The sequence below is a fragment of the Urocitellus parryii genome, chromosome 5, assembly GCF_045843805.1.
Source record: "Urocitellus parryii isolate mUroPar1 chromosome 5, mUroPar1.hap1, whole genome shotgun sequence".
NCBI classification, from domain to species: domain Eukaryota; kingdom Metazoa; phylum Chordata; class Mammalia; order Rodentia; family Sciuridae; genus Urocitellus; species Urocitellus parryii.
The window spans coordinates 21,897,772-21,920,618 of record NC_135535.1 but is presented as its reverse complement, the minus strand read 5'-3'; the positions used below and the strand labels follow the sequence as shown (position 1 = coordinate 21,920,618).

The 22,847-nt window shown below is 36.3% G+C and overlaps 1 protein-coding gene across 1 annotated transcript in view; it reads left to right on the top strand.

Annotated features, from left to right (window-relative positions):
- Positions 1-22,847, top strand: part of Apaf1 (apoptotic peptidase activating factor 1) — a 78,754-nt gene that overhangs the window by 38,561 nt on the left and 17,346 nt on the right. Inside the window, exons 17-22 of the mRNA XM_026397316.2 lie at positions 6,717-6,878; positions 10,705-10,833; positions 15,200-15,325; positions 17,169-17,288; positions 19,269-19,385; positions 22,286-22,411. Of these exons, the coding sequence (XP_026253101.1) occupies positions 6,717-6,878; positions 10,705-10,833; positions 15,200-15,325; positions 17,169-17,288; positions 19,269-19,385; positions 22,286-22,411 (780 nt within the window). The remainder of the gene's footprint in view (positions 1-6,716; positions 6,879-10,704; positions 10,834-15,199; positions 15,326-17,168; positions 17,289-19,268; positions 19,386-22,285; positions 22,412-22,847) is intronic.

Below are 22,847 nucleotides of genomic sequence, written 5' to 3'. Positions count from 1 at the left end.
GCTTTTATTTGTCACTTATTTCTTCTACTTTTTGTGTTACCATTTTCCTGTTTTTGAGCAGACATATAGGGGAATAACACAAAGAGTTAGGGAAAACATCTCATTTAACCTCCTGAATTTTATATTCCTAAAAACCCCAAGTTTTTCTTCTTTAAATCATTACCTTCTAAAATAAAATCCTAATTTCAGTGTTTTATTTCTGTCTCCATTGTCACTTTTGTCTCCTGATTATTGACTCTCCTTTCTCTGGTCTTAAATGAAGACCATTTTTGATCATTTTCGTATCTATTTTCCCTTCTATTCTGTAGTATTGGCTCTGGTTCAGGCATTGTCCTCACCTGTCAGAGTTTGGTTTCTACAATTTGTTATTTACAAATACTGAATATCTATTCCTTCTTTTGGGATAATCCATGTTGTAGGAAGTTTTTCAGAATACCCTTGGATGGGTTAAGGCAGCCATCTTCCAAGATATTCTTTCCATCATGTCAGTCTATTATTTCTTGATTTTTACTAGGTGAGTGGCTTTAGAAGAAGGCGTTTTATTTCTGAGTCCAAGTTTCTTTACCATCTTATCTCCATTGCTAATTCTAAGATTTTTTTTAAAGAGAGAGAGAGAGAGAGAGAGAGAGAGAGAGAGAGAATTTTTAATATTTATTTTTTTGTTTTCGGCGGACACAACATCTTTGTTTGTATGTGGTGCTGAGGATCGAACCTGGGCTGCACGCCTGCCAGGCGAGTGCGCTACTACTTGAGCCACATCCCCAGCCCCAATTCTAAGATTTGTGATGATATCATGATCTAAGCTATGCAGCTGCTTTAACTGTCTTTTTTTGTTTGTTTGTTTTGCCCCAAAGATTGAATCCAGGAGCAATTAACCACTAGACCATATCTCCAGCCCTTTTTATTTTTTTATTCTGAGGCAGGGCCTCTATGAAGTTGCTGGGGCTGGCTTTGAATTTGCGGTTTTCCTTCTTTAGCCTCCCAAGCCACCATGCCTGGCTTTACTTCACTGTAGTGCCTATTCCAGTCCTTTCCTGCTGTTTGTAAGCCCCCAACCTTTTGATTCTATGGTAATTACCTTACCTCATTATAATTCAGAGGGTTAAAACTATCTACCCAGAGCTCCCCTCAGTGAGCCTCCTCAAACACTGCTGTAAAAGCTCCCTGCTCTCTCCTTTTTTTTTGTTTTTAACAAGTCCTCTGCTTGCCCAAAAGTCTACTACGTATTACTGCTGTTTCTTTTTCTCCCTCCTTTATATGGTGCTTTGCTTCACTGTTATTTCCTCTCTCTCTGTTGCTTTTTTCAGTTTTATGCTTTTTTGGGGATACTTTCCTTCCATCTATAAATGTTCTTGGCCCTTCCTGGCCCTATAAAACAAAAAATTGAAAAATCTTGGATTTTTTTTTTCTTGGATGTATTTTTCTTTCAAATAGTCATTCTGTTTTTCTCTTTTTCTGTGACTAAACTTTGTTAGTTGGCTTTCTGTTACTGTAGCAAATAACTGAGGTAAGTTATAAAGAGAAAAATGGTTTTTTGGGTTCATGGTTTCAGAGATTCCAGTCCCTGATAATTGGCCCTGTTGTTCTTTGGACCCGGGGGGAGGCAGCATACCTTGACAGGGGGTACAGGGCAGAGCAGAACCGTTCACCCCAAGGCCTGGAACAAAACAGAGAGGAGCCATGATTCTTTTTGAGGGCTTGCTCCCAGTGACCTAAAGACCTTGCACTCCCACCTCCTGAAGGCTCCATGACCTCTCAGTTGTGCCACAGGCTGGGGACCAAGTCTTTAATGTGGCCCTTTGGGGGATGTTCCAGATCCGTCCATCCATCATCTGTGCTTTTCTCTGTTTCCTGACAATCTGCTCACTGCTCAAGCCTTTTTTAACCTGCTTCTCTCTGACCTATATGCTTTTGAAGAATGTCAAAATCAGTTTTAAGTTTCCATTTTTTGTTGTAAAGTCTGATACATTCTGGATTAGTGTGAAATTTTGCATTTTTATTTATCTGATCCTTATTCTTGTTGTATTTAAACCTCCATTGATAACCTAGTTAAGCATTCTTCATTTGAATATAAGTGTTTATTTTTTTCTTCTTCTTAACATCTCCTATAAGTCTTTTCTATGCCCATGCCCATGCCCATGCCTATGATCATTTAATGATATTTACTGTGTACCAGGTACTATGCTAGTAGGCATTTGGATTTTAAATACTTTAAAAAAAAAAAAGCACATTCTCTGGCCTTAAGTTATTTAGGTTGGGGAGAAAGGTAAGTGATAGAGGAACATGAAATGCTAAAATTATATAGAGGGGTAGTTTTGTTTTGTTTTTAATGAGATAGCACCTCACTATATTGACCGAGATGGTCTTGAATTCCTGGGCTCAAGTGATCCTCCTGTCTCAGCCTCCCAAGTAGCTGGGACTACAAAGCATGTACCACCTGCCCAGCTATGTAGAGGATGTTCTAAGAACAGATGAGGACTGTGTTGGTAAAGGGTTCAGATACCTAAGGCTACAGCCAGATTGAACTTGTTGTTTCTCCCTTTTTGTTACCTTTGCTTTCCCATTTTGTACTTTAATGTATGCTGACCCCTGAGCTGAAGCCCTAGAGTGTTCCTTCTGTCTTTTTGATGTTGAAATTCTTTTATGAGGTGGCATAAGCTAGGCTAATCTTCAGGTGATAGAGTGAGTTGGTCACCTGCATACTGTGTTCCCTAAACCCACGGCTTGAATGCTATGTTCCCACTGTGCTTTCTTTTCCTCTCAAATGATATATCGTGTGTATCCAGGGTTAGAGTTATTTATGTGCTCATCTTAGCCCTCTTGCTGACCTATAAACTCTTTGAGAGTAGTAGTTATATCCAATTAATTTATATAATCTCAAATATAATTTCAAAGTGACCAGCATAATATTTTAATACATGCATTAAAAATGATAAGCCCTTGCTGTGTTCCTTCAGATCAAACTAAGACTTCTTCAAACTCATAAAGAAATTTTAAAGAGGCCTCAGTTTTTAGGGGTAGGTTTTGATTTCTGTGTTCATGTGTGAGTATCACTAGCAGTAGGGGACAGACATTGCTGCAGTCTTGGGGACACCTGCCTGTGTCTGTGGTGGCTTTCCTACGGTGCTGTTAAGCCAGTACTGCTGGCTGGTTCACACTGATACAGTGACATGTAGTAAGCAGAGGTTTTGCAAAATGATTTTAGATAACAGCATTTCAAGGTCAAAGTCTTCTAAAGCTTTTACCATTTGAGAGGATGAGAACTGTAAATTATTTTCTGCCTCAAATGGCTCTGTAATTTTCTAAGCTTTTTGTAGTGTATCAAGTTGATAAGCGTGTGTTTTTTGGACTGTGATGATAAACTATTTCAAAAGGGAGTTTTATTTAAAAATTGTCATTTAGAACATACAAGGGCACAGGGTAAACAGGAACCCTGGACAGAGTGCCATGGTGTCTTCAAAATGAAATGGTGACATTAGTTTATATGATCCCCTGACATGTAGGATTTCACCACATTGGATAGGAGCTGCAGTCAGGTCCTTCTAAAAGCAGCTGTAGTTTAAGCAGGAGTAAAGAAATTGGATTATGCTAGTTTTCCTTTTCTTTTTTCTATATCAAAATTCTTTTTTAAAATTTTTATTTATTTTATGGTAGAATGCATTTTGACAGATTGAGCACAAATGGAGCACAACTTCTCATTCCACTGGCTGTACATGGTGCAGAGTCCTCCAGTAGTGTAATCATTCATGTATATAGGGTAATAATGTCTGTCTCATTCTACTGTCCTTCCCATCTGCACAATCCTACCCCTCCCCTCACTCCCTTCTACACAAACCAAAGTTCCTTCATTCTTCTCTGTCCACCTGTCCCACTATGGATCAGCATCTGCTTATTAGAGAAAACATTCAGCTTTGTTTTTTTGGGATTGGCTTATTTCACTTAGCATGATATTCTCTAGTTTCATCCATTTACCCTCAAATGCCATAATTTCATTCTTCTTTAAGGCTGAGTAATATTTCATGTGTATATGTACCACATTTTCTTTATCCATTCATCTGTTGAACGGCGTCTAGGTTAGTTCCATAGTTTAGCCACTGTGAATTGATGTGGTTGCGTCACTGTAGTATGCTGATTTTAAGTCCTTTGGGTATTGCTGATGAGTGGGATAGCTGGGTTAAATGGTGGGTCCATTCCAAGTTTTCTGAGATATCCCCAAACTACTTTCCATAGTGGTTGCACCAATTTGCAGTCCGACCAGCAATGTATGAGTGTACCTTTCCCCCACATCCTTGCCAACACTTATTATTGCTTATATTCTTGATAATTGCCATTCTGACTGGAGTGAGATGAAATCTTAGTTTTTATTTGCATTTCTGTAATTGCTAGAGATGATGAATATTTTTTCATATATTTGTTGATTGATTGCATATCTTCTTCTGAAAAGTGTCTGCTCAGCTCCTTAGCCCATTTGTTGATTGGGTTATTTGTTTTTTGGTGTTAAGTTTTTTGAGTTCTTTATATATCCTGGAGGTTAGTGCTCTGTCTGAGGTGTGTGTGGTAAAGATTTTCTCCCATTCTGTAGGCTCTCTCTTCACATTATTGTTTGTTTCCTTTGCTGAGAAGAAGCTTTTTAGTTGAATCCATATCATTCATTGATTCTTCATTTTACTTATTGCACTTTAGGAGTTTTGTACAGGAAGTCAGGACCTAAGCCAACATGGTGAAGATTTGGGTCTACATTTTCTTCTTTTAGTCACAGGGTCTGTGTGTCTAAGTCTTTGATCCACTTTGAGTTGATTTTTGTGCATGGTGAGAGAGAGAGATTTAATTTCATTTTGTTACATATGGATTTCTAGTTTTCCTAGCACCATTTGTTGAAGAGGCTATCTTTTTTCCAATGTATATTTTTGGCATCTTTATATAGTATAAGATAACCGTATTTATGTGGGTTTGTCTCTGTGTCTTCTATTTTGTACCATTGGTTTACATGTCTGTTTTGGTACCAATACCATGCTGTTTTTGTTATTATTGCTCTGTAGTACAGTTTAAGGTCTGGTATTGTGATGCCTCCTGCTTTACCCTTCCTACTAAGGACTACCTTGGCTATTCTGGGTCTCGTATTTTTCCAAATGAATTTCATGATTGCTTTTTCTAGTTCTCTGAAGACTGTCATTGGAATTTTAATAGAAATTGCATTAAATCTGTATAACAGTTTTGGTAGTATGGCCATTTTGACTATATTATTTCTGCCTATCCAAGAGCATGAGAGATGTTTCCATCTTCTGAGGTCTTCTTTAATTTCTTTCTTTAGTGTTCTATAGTTTTCATTGTAGAGGTCTTTCACCTCTTTTTTTTAGATTGATTACCAAGTATTTTACTTTTTTTGAGGCTGTTGTGAATGGAGTGGTTTTCCTAATTTTTCTTGCTGTGGATTCATTGCTTATTTATAGAAATGCATTTGATTTATGGGTATTGATTTTATATCCTGCTACTTTGCTGAATTAATTTATTAGTTCTAGAAGTTTTCTGGTGGAATTTTTTGGATCTTCTAAATGTAGAGGCATGTCATCAGCAAATAATGATAGTTTGAATTCTTCTTTTCTATGCATATCCCTTTAATTTCTTTTGTCTATCTGTTTGCTCTAGCTAGTCCTTTACTTTCTTAAATCTACCAGTGGTTTCTTTGTCTTTCCTATGAATAGGGAAACAATATGATTTCTCATTATATTCTGGCTGATGTGACTGAAGCTTCTGGCATTTATTTTCTCTTTAGTATTAGAGAAGGGTAAATATTTTAGTCCCCAGTGTCTGTTTTGCTTTAGTTAGTTTATCCAAGGTTATTGCAAGTGGCAAGATTTTAGTTTTGGCCGTATTTCTTATTATATAGAATGCTTCTCTGAACTCAAGAAAGAATTAAAGATGTGCCTGGCCAGACAAATCAGGTTTTACTTGGGTGTTCTGCTTTGGAAGCTAAGTTCAAGTCTGAGAAGCATTGTTGTTTGTTTTTGTTTTTGTCCTTGGCCAACCCTTGGTCCAGGCATGATAGCCTTTATCATTCTTTAAAGCTGGGACTGCTTGAGATCTGGAAGGAAGATGTATCTTTTCGAAGGCTTCTGTTTTGTACCATTCAGTGGCTTTGCTCTAGAGTGAGGTTCAGTGTATTTTTACCTCATTTCTCAGGAGACAGTAGTTTTCATGCCTCTAGATTATCTGGCTCCACCAAGCACACGAGGAGCCTCATTTTCTTTCAGTATCTCTGTTTCCTATTTTCAGGTCTCCTGTTGCTTTGTGGTACCCCTGGGCTTGGTCTGGGCCCTGTGCATTCCTCTTGCTATGCTTACTATAGATGTGGTGCACACGTCAAGGCGGACAGCAGAGGGCAGCAGTGGCAAGTCGCTGGCATCTTCATCCTCCTGCTTCCACATTCGTCCTGTCAACACCTCCTTTAGAGCCTCCTCCACGCCAGCAAGGCTCTGCTCACTTTTTGCTTAATTTTATGTTCTGCAGTCTGCATTTTGGGCAGTATTTTTTTTTTTAAATTAGGAAGGTGATCAATGAAACAGAAGTACTTAATGTAAAAGCTTTATAGAAAGTCCTGTATAGGCAAAAGTTCATTAGGTAAAGTGAGTAAGTTCGCATGGTATTTAATCCAGGTGGAATTCTAGAGGTATGAGTTGAGAGTAAAAACAATTATTTTTTATTTTTTAAATTTGAAGCTTTGGGATGTGAGATCAGCAAACGAGAGGAAAAGCATTAATGTGAAGCAGCTCTTCCTAAATTCAGAGGACCCTCAAGACGAGATAGAAGTGATAGTGAAATGTTGTTCCTGGTCTGCTGATGGTACTAGAATAATGGTGGCAGCAAAAAATAAAATCTTTGTAAGTATTCATAATTTAAAAATCAAATTTAGCCTGATTTAAAGAAAATTAAAATTTCTATTAATTTTTTCATTTTACACTGTTTCCTGATATAAATAAAGTCTAGCTGTGTGATTTTGGGCAGGGTTTCCCAGCCTTTCATTATTGTTTAGAACCATGCTCTGGGGGATTTGGATGGCTTGTGAGAAAAGGTGTGTATAGGCACACAGGTGTGGGAAATATCATGCACTGCTTTCTCCCCTAGGAGATAGACAGTGGGAACTAACATATTTAATACCCTGGGTAACCCTACATTACAGAAGCAATTTGTGATGTTGAGTCCACTGTTCCTCATGTATATTTAAAATGTGGAATAATTCTGCATCACTCTTCTCCTCCTCCTCCTCTTCCTTTTTTCCCCATTAATTTCGAAATGTTGATTTAGGTGATTTTTCAAAGAGCTATGTATCCCTAAAAAAATTATGATTTGGTGACTCTGATAGAAATACTCGTCAACAACTGAACAAGGTTGTAAGACTTTTATAAAACAAATGAAAAGACAGTACTGTCCTCTTGTTTCCAATCTAATGAGTCTTTATATTTGTGCTGTTCAGAGTACTCACACATATAATTTCTTTTTATAGTAAATACCTAGGAGACAAAGCAGATTGCAATGACCCTATGATAATAATGAGGTAACTGAGGTTCAGAGCAGCCTAATAATTTGTCTAAGGTTGCACTGTGAATAGGATGGCCAAGTCTTCTGATTTACGGCTCACTGATAGTCTTCTAACAGTAATTTTAAAAGACTTGAATAATAAATATTATTTTTAAGAGCACAATTGAAATATAATATAGTTATATAAAAATTCACAGAAGGATCTGTGCATATGATTGTTATTGATCTGGTAACTGTATTGCTGGGATCTTGGTTGGTATTTATTTTTATTCCTCTGGCAGGAAATTAAGAGGAAAACGGTCTCCTTTTGTCTTAAGTTTCTTAAAGTCTTTAAGAACAGAAAGGAACTACTGCATTTGCAAGTTTCAAAGATTTCAAAATTATTCTTATTAATAAGATGTTTAGGGCTGGGGATGTGGCTCAAGCGGTAGCGCGCTCACCTGGCATGCGTGCGGCCCGGGTTCGATCCTCAGCACCACATACCAACAAGGATGTTGTGTCTGCCAAATACTAAAAAATAAAAAAATATTGAAAATTCTCATTCTCTCTCTCTCTCTCTCTCTCTCTCTCTCTCACCCTCTCTTAAAAAAAAAAGATGTATAATGTAAAATTTGTCTTTTTTTATTTTGGTACTGGGGATTGAACCAAGAGTTACTTAACCACTGAGCCGTATCCCCAGCTCTATTTAAAAAAAAATATTTTATTTAGTGACAGGGTCTTGCTAAGTTACTCACTAAGGCTGGCTTTGAATTTGCATTTTTCCTGCATCCAGCCTCCTGATCCACTGGGATTACAGGCCTGTGCCACTGATCCTGGCAAATTTATCATTTTAAAATGTACAATTCAGTGGTATTAATTATATTCATAATGTTGTATAACTTTTACCACTACATATTTCCAAATCTTTTTCATCACCCCAAACAGAAACTCCATAATCATTAAGTAATAACTCCCTGTTTGCCATTAGCTAACCCCTGATAACCTCTATCATAATCTATGAATTTACTTATTCTGGATATTTCATGTAAGTGGAATCATACAATATTGGTTTATGTGTTTCCAGCTCATTTCATTAAGCATATGTTTTCAGGGTTCATCTGCATTATAGCATATATCATAACTGCATTCTTATTTACAATTGAATAATATTTTATTATATATATGTATGTGTGTGTTATACATTCATGAACATATATATATATATATTTTATGTATAATATATCTATATAGTTCCCACATTTTATTCATACATTCATCTATGTATGGGCCCTAGGCTTTTCTCTGCCTTTAGGCTTTTATAAATAATGCTGCAGTGAACATTGATGTACAAGTATCTGAGCCCCTGCTTCGATTGTTTTTTTTTTTTTGGTACTTGAAATTGAACTCAGGGGTACTCAGCCACTGAACCACATCCCCAGCCCTATTTTGTATTTTATTTAGAGACAGGGTCTCACTGAGTTCCTTAGCGTCTCGCTCTTGCTGAGACTAGCTTTGAACTCTCTGATCCTCCTGTCTCAGCCTTTTGAGCCATTGGCATTACAGGTGTGCGCCACTGTGCCTGGCTCCATTGCTTTTGTGTGTATATCTTGGACTAGAATTGCTGGGTTATATGGGAATTCTATATTTAGCTTTTTGAGGAACCACCAGGCTTTTCCACAGCAGCTGCATCATTTGACATTTCCACAGGCAACATACAAGGATTCCAAGCTCTCCATATCCTTGATAATACTTGTTATTTTCTTTTTTTTTTTTTAAACTATAGCCTTCCCAGTAGGTGTGAAGTGGTATCTCATTGTAATTTCCATTTGCATTTTCCTGATGACCAGTGATGTTGAGCATAAGATCATTTTTAAAAAAGATTTTTTAAAGATCTAGTGAAAAAGGAAAATAACGTTACGTTGCATGAAATGCCTTCTTGTTTTAAAAACCTATAGATCTGTTTACCATGCTGAAAGAAAGCTACTGTACAATTACCCTTATGAGTATTTTGCATGTAGATCTCAATTTCTTTTTAGTTGTCCCTTTCTCCTTTTTCTTTCCCACTCTTTGGTATTGTTAATTCAACTCTGCTGTTAGGTTTTTCTTATTTTGTTCCTTCATGATTGGGACAGTTTTCTATCCAGTTTTCAAAGTTCCTATATCACTCTGGGCCACTAAGTTTTAAGAACTACCTGCTCTGGGAAACATTTAAATATGATTTCCTGTGCTTTGGCTTTGGCCCCCAAAGCTGTGCTGCTTACCATCTTACCATCTGCACATGCTTCCAGGGTTATGCATTCACTAAATCTCTTTTTCTTTTTCTATGTTTTGAAATGCTCACTGTGTTGCTCAGGCTGGCCTTGAGCTCAAGATTTTTCTGCCTCAGCCTCCTGAGTAGCTGGAATTACAGGTGTACTCACTCTACCACTTCATTAAGCTTCTTTCTGGCTCCCACTGGGAACTTCTATTTTCTTCCTGAGGACTATGTTTTGGTCTTGAATTCCTAGATTGTATCAACATACTGTATGTATGCATTAAGTATAAACCATCTTATCATTTGGCAAAAACTTTGAAGAGTATATTCAGCATTTAAAATTTTTCAAAAATTGAAATGAAGAAGGTTGAATTACTCAAAAATAACTTTTTGGTTAAAAAATGGGAAAACGATGAATTGTAATGTAGGAATTTGTTAGCTCTGGAGAGAAATAGAAATAATGGAGTTAATTTCATTTAGCAAGACTGTTCTATATTTTGATCATCTTCATTTATGAATTGCATTTTCTCTTTTGAACAGATGAGCATTGGGGAGAACTACTCTATGTTAATTTGACTAGTCCATTCATTTATTCACAAAGGTTTTTATTTCTCTTTGGGCCAGCTTGAGAGATCATCTGTGATGCATTTTCCTATACAGAAAGTGTTTCAAGATGAGCAATGTTTTTAAAGTTGATGTATATTGATGTATTATCTTATTTATGATTGTTAGTAATTATGACAGTTATTATAGTAATTATGCTATAATATAAAATGTATATCTACAATGTATTAGTAATTATAGTAGTTTTTCAGGACTTAGATTTTATAGTTGAAACAGGAGGAAATTCTTTTAAAAATAAATTTAGATTTAGTTTGGTATAGCTTATCTTTTAAATATTTTGCTTTCATAGATACTTCTATTTATGTTGACAGCTTTTTGATATTTATACCAGTGGCCTGTTGGCAGAAATCCACACAGGCCATCATAGCACCATCCAGTACTGTGACTTCTCCCCTCATAACCATTTGGCAGTGGTGGCTTTGTCCCAATACTGTGTGGAGGTAAGTCGTTGAATTTATTCAGTGACATCTGGGTCTCTAGAGATCCAAGGATAACAGGGAATGGGTTGCCTAAACCATTAGCTGCTCACGATGCTTTCTTGAAAAACTATAGAGTATTTTCTTCGTAGCCTAATAACCTGTAGCTTTGGAATATTGAACTATATAGTCAGCTTTAGTATTTCAACAGTGATTGGAGACTTGATTTGACAGAATAACAGGGAATGACAGTACCATTCATCAGGCATTTATTGAATTCCTAGCATTTTGCGGGGGTTGGGGAAACAATGAAATGACCACTGGTTTTCTAGGCTGAAATATATCATCTCTTGAACAGTATAAGGATAGACAAACTTTTTTCTTCTTAAAAGAAATGATGAGAGTTCAGATTCTTAGATCATTGAGTAGGATAAGATGGAAGTTATATTTAGAATTGATTAAGATAAGATTTTTATTTTTATTGCCAAGCACTAAAGAGTAAAAATGACTCTTATAAATTACTATTTATACATATAATTTTGTACTTTCCTAATAAATTATACATTCAGGGTCTGTACCTAACTAGTCTTGGAAGAATTCTACCAAGTGAGTTACTCTATTTTTTTTTGAAGTTGTCAATGGACTTTTATTTTATTTTATTTATATTTATTTTATTTATTATATTTATAAGAATCAAACCCAGTGCTTCACATATGCTAGGCAAGTAATCCCAGTCTGAGTTGCTCTATTAATTTACTCAAAAGACAATGAATTGTATTTTCCCTTCAAAGATGGATTAGTTTTTCAAAGCCTTAATACTCCCTATTCCTTGGTTTGGTCTCACCATCAGGTAGTTTGAGGGGATAGGGCTTTATCTGGAAAGTAGAGAAATTCCCTTGGTTCACAGGTTCCTATTCAAGGGACACTTGACTACAGCAAATACTTCTTCAGTGTTGGGTACTTATTTCAGCAGTTCTTAGTGAGTTTGCCACCTTGCCTCTTACTTTTAAGGCTTTAGGGGAGAGTTGCTAAGCTATACCCTTCAGTGTGGAGATAACAGATGAAGTAAGGCATGAGTTCTGTAAGTGCCTTCTGATTATTTTATTTTATTTTTTTTAATACCATGGATTGATCCCAGGGGCACTTAACCACTGAGCAACATCCCCAGCCCTTTTATTTTTTATTTTGAGATAGGGCCTCATGTAAGTTGCTGAAGCTGATCTTGAACTTGTGATTCTCCTTCTCAGCCTCCAAGTTGAGGCATGCTCCACTGCACCTGGTTGCCTCCTGATTCTTTTTTTCTTTTTTCTTTTTGGTGGTACTGAGGATTGAACCCAGGCCAGGGCCTTGTGTATACAAGGCAAGTACTCTACCAATTGAGCTATATATCCCCAGCCCCTGATTCTTCAGTACAGCAATACAAGTAACACTGAAAGACTTTCCTCTGAGAACCTGCCTATTGTAAGCCGAGGCAGTGAATTAAAGAACTCCAGTTCTCTTATAAATTTATTTCCAATAAATTTTCTTTTTTTAGGTACCAGGGATTGAACTCAGGGGATTCAACCACTGAGCCACATCCCCAGCCCTGTTTTGTATTTTATTTAGAGACAGGGTCTCACTGAGTTGCTTAGCACCTCACTGTGCTGAGGCTGGCTTTGAACTTGGGATCCTCCTGCCTCAGTCCCTGCAGCCTATAGGATTATAGGTGTGCACACTGTGCCCGGCTCAATAAATTTTAATTTTTATATTTGATGTTACTTATCAAAGTTTGCTGTATATTTGTTATTTTAGTCAAATGTATACATATATTATTTTCATGGTAGCTCAATCAGAATAAATTTTTAGATAGTTAAAAAAGAGAGAGAGAGCGAGAGAGAGAGCGCGTGCTCCAGTTCTGTTCCAGACAGTAGGAAGAAGCAAGGTGGTGTGGGCAGGGTTCTTTTGTGCAGAGATCTTGAATTAGAAGAGTCAGATCTACTAGGGAACCTGAACTTTATCTATAGATTCTCAAGGTAGATGTGGTTGGAATTTTCCCCTCTCCAAGTTTTGTCAGGATTTTTAGAAGGAGTAAAGGAGCAACCCCTCTTTCAACCTTTCCTGACACTTCTAAGACCCTTACTCTCTTGCATACATATCTTCTTCTCTCTAGAAAACAACGTCTTCCTTCTTGAAATATAGGGACTTGGCTCAGGAGGCTCTGAGTGACAAAGAAATGAGTGGGAAGAGATGGAGAAAACAAGGAGGGAAGAGAGGATGAAGATTCTTTTTTTAAATGTTTTTATTAGTGCATTGTAGTTATACATAATATTGGGGTTCATTTTGACATAATCATACATGCATGGAATATAATTTGCTCCACTTCAACCCCCAGTACTTCTTCTCTCTTTCTCTCTTCTCCCCCCTTCCCTTATTCCCTTTCCTCTATTCTACTGGTCTTCAATTTATTTATAGTTTTTAAAAATTACTGCTTTATAAGTATACATACAGGTGAAATTCACTGTGATATACTCATATGTACTGAGTATAATTTGGTCAATTCCATTCTCCCCCTCCCACACTTTTTTTTTTGGTCTCTGTTCCCTTCCTCTCAGTCCCCTTCCTCTGCTTCTGTGATCTCTCTCTGTTTCCATGAGACTCCCCCACCCCCACCCTTAATTTTTGCCTAGCTTTCACATATGAGAGAAAACATTTGACCCTTGACTTTCTGAGTCTGGCTTATGTCACTTAACATAATGTTCTCCAGTTCCATCCATTTACCAGCAAATGCCATAATTTCATTCTTTATATCCATTGATCCATATCCATCAATGTGTTTACATATTTATGGCTGTGTAAAACTCCATTGTACATATACCACATTTTCTTTATCTGTTCCATCTGTTGTCAGGCTTCCAGGCTAGTTCCATAACATGGCTGTTGTGAATTGCATTGCTGTAAATATTGAAGTGGCTGTATAGCTATAGTGTGCTGATTTTAATTGTTTTGTATAAATACTAAGGAAGGAGATATGGGTCATCTGGTGGTTCCATTCCTAGTTTTTGAGGAATCTCCATACTTCTTTTCAGAGTGATTATACTGATTTGCAATCCCACCAACAATGCATGAGTGTACCTTTTCCCTCACATCCTTGCCAGCATTTGTTATTGTTTGTATTCTCAATGATTGCCATTCTAACAGGAGTGAGATGAAATCTCAATGTAGTTTTGATTTGTATTTCCCTGATTGTTAGGATTGTTTAACATTTTTTCATATATTTGTTGGTCATTTGTATTTCTTCTTTGCAAAAAGTCTGTTTGGTTCTTTTTCCCATTTATTAATTGGGTTGTTATTATTATTGCTGTTAAGTTTTTTCAAGAGAGATTTTTCAGTTGTGGAATTGTTTTTGATTTCTGGCTTTAAGCTCCATATATCCCAGTTTAGACTCTAGAGATAAGGCAGAGGAAATTTCATATAATTAGTTTGTAACCATAGAACTAATTCACTGAATGAAAACCACTGGACGTGTGATGAAGTACTTATTTTGTCCATGCTAGATCTGAAATCATAAAGTATGTCTGTAATCAAAGTGTAATGAGAGGAACTCAGGCACATATGGTACTTCATTAGATTGGAATGTTTTTGAGTAATTTATAGCAGAACCTAGGACAAAATACAGCTGGGCTGGTTGCAGACAAAGACAATTTGTAATAAGCATGAATAACAACAGAAATGTGTACATGTTACAGTTAGTGCATTCATTTATGGTTTTGCAAGCATTTGGGATGAAGTGGAAAATAGTCTGTATCTGGAAGCTGCTTATATTCATGCTATTATTTTTTTAGATTGATTTTTTAAAAATAGACAAACATTTATATCATTCCAAAATCAAAGTTTTATAAGAGAACTCTCACTAACATCCTTGATTCTTCTTCCCCATTATACTACCCTACCCCAAAGATAACAGTGTATAGAAGCAGATATCTGTGTGCATATATATCCATATCTGTATCTATCCATGTTTCCATATTTATATTTCCAACTGTTTTTTATAAAAGATAGTATGTATACTCTTCTGCATTTTGCTTTTCTTCAGTTAACAATATATCCTACAGATTAGTCATGATCAGGGTGCTTTTCTCACTGCAGTTTGCATAGTATTCCATCATGTGATTAATGTAGTTTTATTCAGTTGGTTTCCTATGGACAAATGGTTAGATTGTTTTCAGTTTTTGCTTTTAAAAATAGTCATACAATGAATAATCTTTAGCACAAGACATTTTGTATTATTATAGTTTGGGGGGTTGTTTTCATGGAGGTGGTATTACTGAGCCATACTTGCTATTTTAAGTCTTTTTTCTATATTCAAAATGTTTATGAATGTTATTTCCTATATTCTGTGTTTATTCTGTAGTTATGGAATGTAGACTCATGTGTAAAGGTAGCTGATTGCAGAGGACATTTAAGTTGGGTTCATGGTGTGATGTTTTCTCCTGATGGATCATCATTTTTGACATCTTCTGACGACCAAACAATCAGGGTGAGAAATTCTGAGATTTTCATTTTAAACATTTATGATGGTGAATGAAACTTTCTACAACTAAGAAATTGATGGGCGATATTGGGAGAAGTAAAGTAGGAAGCTATGAGGTTTATATTCTTCCTGGAAAAGTGCTACTATGTGGACTTTAATGATCTCATTCATTCAGACACTCACTGAGTATTACCATGGGTCAGGTGCTATGGGAAGTCCAATGATTAAACGGTATTTTGTTTAATTTGCATATATTACACTTGATTCCTGAGAATAATTTTTGACTCTTTCTTCTAACTTGAATTCCCATATTCTAATATATTCTGCCTTTCATTTTTCTCATCATTGTCTCAACTTTTCCATTCCTATTCCTAGGGTCTCATTACCTATTGCCTGTCTTACATTAGGCTCTCCCACAGTCTTCTTTCAAGCTTTCTACATGCTGCTTTCAAGATATTTTCCTTATGTGCAATATAGTCTTGTCTTTTTTGAGTGGGGAGGATGCTAGGGATTGAACCCAGGTCCTTGCATTTGCTTAAAACAAATACCCCCCCACCACTACCTATGAAATACTTCTAAGTTAATCTGCTGTTAAGCTTCACAGTATGATCTCATTCTGTTCCAATCTGTCTTTCATTTTACTCCTACAGGTAACCTACTTTGGACTGCTCAGATTTTCCTAAAACCCTGTAGTTTCCTGCTTTCTGTACTTTTGCTTAAGTGATTTCTTATGCTTTGAATACCATATTTCCCTATATTTCTGCATTTGAAATCTTGACCATCCTGTAGGTTCCCTCTAGCCTTCCTTATTTGTGGGAATGTGTCTTATATCTCTTAATGCTATATAATTCTATGTCAGTTTCTAAGAACACTTATCAAATTCTGATTTTAAGAACAGACTTAAGGGGCTGGGGTTGTGACTCAGAGGTAGAGCACTAGCCTAGGATGCATGAGGCACTGGGTTCAATCCTCAGCACCACATAAAAATAAAATAAAGATATGGTGTCCACCTATAACTAGAAAATAATATTAAGAAAATTTAAAAAAAGATTAAAAGATTAAAAAAAAGATTTAATTTACTCCCCATCTCTAGTGCTCCTCTGCTCCATGATCTATTCACACATAGATGGGTCTTTGTGTCCATGGATCCTGTTTGGCCCTATGGCAGCTAATACAGTGTTTTATACAGTTTGTATCTAAAACTTATTTAGTACTACTGTATGCCAGATATTGTGAAAAGTACTATATGTGTATTAATTTCCTAACTCTCACAACAGTCCTTTTTGAAGCTGAGGAAATAGGCACAGGAAGGTTAATTGGGCCCAGAAAGGTCACTGCTAGTTAATGTGTCAGTCTTGTTGAGCTGGAACTAGGATATAAGTCAACTTACTGCTTCCTCCATCAAGAAGGTCTTCTTTAAAAACAAAACAAAAAGCTGTGTTAAGAAACACACTGTCGCAGTATATTTAGTGATATAATTAATTTATATTCTGGTATATTCTTGTGGTCTGGTATCAAACAGTTTGAGAAGCAGCAGGTGGTGTTTATCTTTGAGTAGCATGGGTTAATAGACTGCTCAAAGTTATAACATTATGTAAAACTAGAATTCATATTGAGGCATTTTGGCTCCAGAGCCCACAACTTCTAATACTAAATGCTTCTCACTATAGCATGTGTTAGTAAATATTTATTGTTGGGTTATAATACAACATTTGGAAGTTTTCTTGTATTATAGACATTTTAATTATGAAGCGTGGCTTGTGTTTTGCTTTAAGAATAAAACTTTATATTATCTTAGAGGATGAACTTATAATATATAGTCATTTTAGTTTCTTTATATCTTAATCAGGTCTGGGAGACAAAGAAGGTATGTAAGAACTCTGCTATAGTGTTAAAGCAAGAAGTAGATGTTGTGTTTCAAGAAAATGACGTGATGGTCCTTGCAGTTGACAATATGAAACATCTGCAAGTGAGTATTTTTTTGAGAAGATAATTTGAAAAATTATTTTGGATGAACTCAAAATTATTGTTTGTTTTGGACTTGGTGTGTCAGGCATAATTGTATAGCTCTAACAGATGCCCCATAGGAATTAGTTGAATAAATATATGGGTCTTGAGCTATAGCTTAGATATGCCAGCATTTAGAATTAAATTAGATGCTACTTCACTGTACCACACTTCTTTTTGATTGATATCTATGATCACATTCCTTGATTGGCACGGAGTCTTTGGGATACCATGAGGACACAATTGAACTTGTTTACAATAGTGATTTAGACATGTCTGATGGCATGTATAGAGGGATGAGCATACTAATGGAAGTATTTTTGCAGAGGAAAGATAATAAGAAAAAAATTACCGTAAGTGGGGAAGGAGTCTGAGTCATCAGAACTGAGGAAGGAGCTGGACTTTGTGTACTGAAGCACACCTTTTCATTCATTCATTCATTCATTCATTCATTCATTCATTCATTCATTCATATATTTGTTCTGAATGCTTATTAGTTCTCATGAAGGAAAAGATTGTGATGTACCACTGAAAGAACTATATTGCTCAGGATGCCAAACAGTGTACTTTAGGGTGGGACACATAAAGAGGAAGGCATTTTTCAACTGATTGATAAAGGCTTTCCTGTTGGCAGAGGAAAGGTATTTAGAAACTCTGAATGGTGGTAACAGAGAGAGCAGATGCCTTAAAGAATATTAGCATTTAGCAGCAAGTTAGTGCCACTGGGTTGGTGTTAGGTTGGTGCCTTGAGTAAAGTTTCCTCCAAATAGAAGTCCAGTGCAGTGGGCATTGTGTTGGTAGAGAAGTCTGGAAGCGAGGGTAGTATTGTGAGCAGTAACAGCAGGAAAAAGCAAATCCGACATGGAAGATCAACACAAGAGACTGCCTTCATGGTGGCCAGACCATGCAGAACAGCTGGGTAGTGGACCTAGGAGGAGTTAGCGTAACTGAGTGACAGTGAGTTGTGGCTGAGAAAGGTGGTAAGAGCAGCAGCCAGAGAAGAGCTGGGGGTAGGTAGTGTATTCCTTCTTCCCCTGCAGATTCTTTTTCAAGATGCAACTTGAGTTCATCTTTTTTCCAGATGGATTATATTAGTGCCTTATATATTTTTTTGTTTTCTTTTTCATTTTTTAGTGGTGCTGAGGATTGAACCTAGTTGACCCTGTAATCTGTGTAACTGAAACAAATTTGCTTGCTTGTTTCATTTTGAAAAATAATTCAAGAATTTTAGATTGTGACACTAAGGAAAAAAAGGAATATCTGACAGTTGTAAGCTAGAGAAATAGTTTTCTAGATTGCATATCTTAGTTGAGTGATAAGGCAACTTTTTTGTGTGGGATTTCAAAAAGTAATTATTAGCATTTGATTATGAAATTGGGTAACCTTAGTTAAATAATACATATTCAATCACATAAATTATGCTTATGGGTACTTCTCCAATATCCCTTTACTCTGTGCCCCTCTCCCTTAAAAATTCTTAAAATTGCCATGCTATGTGAGTGATTTGGAGGAAAAAGTCCTGTTTAAATTTAGATTTGTCTTTTTATGTATGTCTGTTTCAGTCCTGTTTCACCAACCCTTTTGAAAAATATCAGAAAAATATATTTTAACAAATGATAACCCTATTAAAAATGAACTTTGTGAAAAAATGGAAAACAGGATATGGACCTAGCTGTGGGATTACGAATCAGACAGATGTGTCTCAGGTGGTGGGCATAGAAGCTGCTTTTAAACATTTTAAGGCTTTTATTTTATGATGAAATGAAATGAAAGCATGAAGTGCTAAATACAGCTGCTGAGACAGGGATGTAGCTTCATTGTTCCCCAGGGAGCTCCAGTTAATTATTTTCTGTGTTTTATTTTATGTTTTCAATTGAGGCCTGTGTTCTAAAGAAGAAAAACTGCTCCTACAACCTAATAACTGATGTGCCTTGTTTTTCAGCTCATTAATGGAAAAACAGGTCATGTTGATTACCTGACTGAAGCTAAAGTTAGCTGCTGTTGCTTGAGCCCACATCTTCAGTATGTGGCATTTGGAGATGAAGATGGTGCCATTGAGGTATTCAGTTCTAGTCTTCAGAACTGTGCGGGAGAGTAATTTATTTAAAATTAAGCACATGCCTGGCATTCTACACGTGCGTACTAGACAAGTCTCCCTGTGATCTGTTAGGCATTGTTCTCTGAGAGCCTTTTCCAGGTGGTTGTAATTTTCAGATTGCCTTTACCTCATGCTTTTGTATTTTTTATTTTCTACCTAGTGTTTTTGTTGTTCTGCACACATTTCAAACACTGAGATTTAGCCAACTACACAAAAGCATTTTTTTCTCCTCCTCTTAGAAGCTCATAGGTGTGGAATGTAAATTGTTTCCATTTTGGTCTTGATAACTCCTTGGGAGTTTCAGTGCAGGGTGGGCTATGCTTGCTTGTTTTGCCACCCTTGCTTTTTGGCATTTGGTGTTAGAAGTACATTTGCTCACCACCTGAAATCCTTGACTTATCTAACAAGACCAAATAACTAAAAGTGGAATCAGGTTATAGGCAGAAAAGGTCGTATAATAAAAATAATTTGGGGGGGCTTAGGTTATAGCTCAGTGGTAGAGCACTTGCCTTGCACATGTGAGGTACTGAGTTTGATCCTCAGCATCACATAAAAATAAATAAATAAAGATATATGTCTATCTTTAAAAAATCTTTAAAAAATAATTTGGATAAAAATAGTATTTATTACAAGTGAAATTCATCACAGAAGAACACATTTTTGTATAATAATTTTTTGAGAACATTGGCTCCTTCTCTCAGTTTGCCTCAACTAGGCTCATTGGCCACATTTACTTTACTTTGGATTCATTTTCATAGGGAATTACACAAATATTTTCAAGTCTATATTGTTCCACAAAGAAAAGATTGAATGCTAATACACAAAATGAAGAAAGAAATGACATCAATTTTATTATGTGCTTCCTTGGTCATTGTAGCATGGATTTGGAGTTAAGACTTCATTTTTTTCTTCATTATTATGAAAAATTCATTGTTAAGATGGGTGCTATAAGAGATGATTGAACATTTAGAGGTAAATCTTAGTCTTCCCTTTCCTTTATGTGTGTGTGTGTGTGTGTATGTATCTATATATATTTATATATAATCTTTATATTTGTATATAATAATATACAAATTGTTGTATATTATTATTTATTCTGAAAAGGTTCTTGTTTCTTCTTTTTCTTTTACCTGGTTGTTTTTTTTTTGTGGTGCTGGGGATTGAACCCAGACCCTTGAGCATGCTAGGCAAGTGCTCCACCACTGAACTACATCCCAACCATGTTCCTTTTGTTTTTAACCATCAAAGTATCTAGAAACAAGCCTACTACATCCTTAACCCCTTCAAAGTCCTCAAACATTATATATACACACCCATTATATCTATATCTATACACACACACACACACACACACACACACAATGAACTGTGTGAAATTACCAATATCTGACTTTGTAAATCCAATTTTAACGTATAAAATGGCAATTTCATATGGTTCAGCCTAAATAATAGCAACTAGCATTTATTAGACATTTACTGTGTCAGATGCTCTCATTGACTTCTTACAACATCCCAGGCGTTAGACACTGTTATTCTTGTTTTACAAACGTCTGAACGCTTCATTTCTACAACTTTCCTAATTAGTAGAACCAGTGTTCAAAGACAGGTCTCTGAGCCTTTGCGCTCCACTATTATGCTACCCTGCCTTCCCTGGAAGAATTATGAAATTGTCTATCCTGCTCACTTAGGAAGGCTCCCATTCACACAGTTCTGTTTCAGCTTTTCATCACTGGGACAAAAAAGTTCTGAGAGGAACTACTTAGCAGAGGAAAGATTTATTTTGACTCATGATTTCAGAATTTTCTGTCTATGCTCCACTGGCTTCATTGCTTTTGGGCCTGTAGCAAGACAGAAACGTCATAGCAGAAGAGTGTGGCAAGGAAAGCTGTTTACCTCATGGCCTCCAGGAATCAGACAGGAGGGGCTGGGGACAAGATGAAATCCCACAGGCATGCCCCTAGGGACCCACTCTCTTTTAACTAGGCTCCCTTTCTACAGTTTCCACCTCCTCCCAACAGTCCATTCGGATTATGAATTCATCAGTGGATTAATCCACTGATGAGGTTAGTGCCTCGTGATCCAGTCACTTCCCCAGAGTCCCACCTCTGGACATTGCTGCACTGGGGACCCAGTCTTTAACACGTGAGCTTTGGGAGGACATTCCAGATCCAGACCATTACTTCCCTTTGTTTTCCAAGGGGCCAATTTGTAGATATATGGGTTAGATTTGAATTTAACTCCATTGTTATTTTCCTTCGGCTTTCTTGACTACATTTTAATTTGGGCGAAGAAACCATATTTACTTTTGTGAGGGTGTAAGTTCATTTGAGAGCATTTTTGACAGTCATTATTATTATTATTATTTTTAGTTTCTATTACTAATTTATGAATCTCTGCATTTGGCACGTTAGTTCGTAGCCCTCTTAAGTCTTGTCATCCTTTATCTTTTCTCATCTCTGATGTTTTGTGAAGAGCTTGCCTTGTCTTATCCAGGATATTTACTGTTCTTCTTTCTCATCCATCATAAATGTCTTTTTTCTTTTTTTTTGAGGCTAAGCCTGGACTGCCTCTTATTTGATGAATTGGGTAGTTGAGTATTTAGAGGGATCACTGGTTCCTCCTGCCATCTGGCCATTCCAGTGAATATTTGATTTTACATGGTGTGTGCTAATGTGTATATATGATTTATGTGTATATATGTGTCCCATTCACTTCTGTATTTTTAGTTAACTGAAAGAACTATGAGAGGGGAATTCTGTACCCTTCTCTCATCCTATTTTCTTTTAGTATCTTTGGGGGCGTAATGCCTAGGTATTGCTTAATTTCTTTGTATTAAGTTTCTGTGTTTTTCTACTTTGAAGATTTTAGAACTTCTAAACAACAGAGTCTTCCAGTCCAGGGCTGGTCACAAGAAAGCTGTACGGCACATCCAGTTTACAGCTGATGAGAAGACTCTCATTTCAAGTTCAGATGATTCTTCAATTCAGGTGAGAGAACTAATGAATTCCTAACACATATAATATTAGGGAGAAGAACAAAGGAACATTTCTCTAGCAAAAGAACATTTTGAATGTGCCTGAATTCTAGTGAGCATTTTAAGCATATCACTTCTGGAGTGCATTCAGATTATGCACATGGACTTAGATGAAACCCATTTGTGTTTCTTACCTTTCTTTGTGTGTAATGAGCAGTTTGATTTAGAACTCCCCACTGGAAGGTTGTTTGTTTTGAAAATCCAAGATTCATTTGAATTCTTTTGTCTGCCTTGGTATTTATATTTGTATCAGTAAATAAAATTTTTGCCACATTTATGTAATTGCACTAATAAAATCTGATTAAAATAATTTCATTCTTATAAAGAATAACAGTTATTACAGGGATGAAATTCTATGAAAATTCTATGAAAAAAGGAGTGAAGATCGT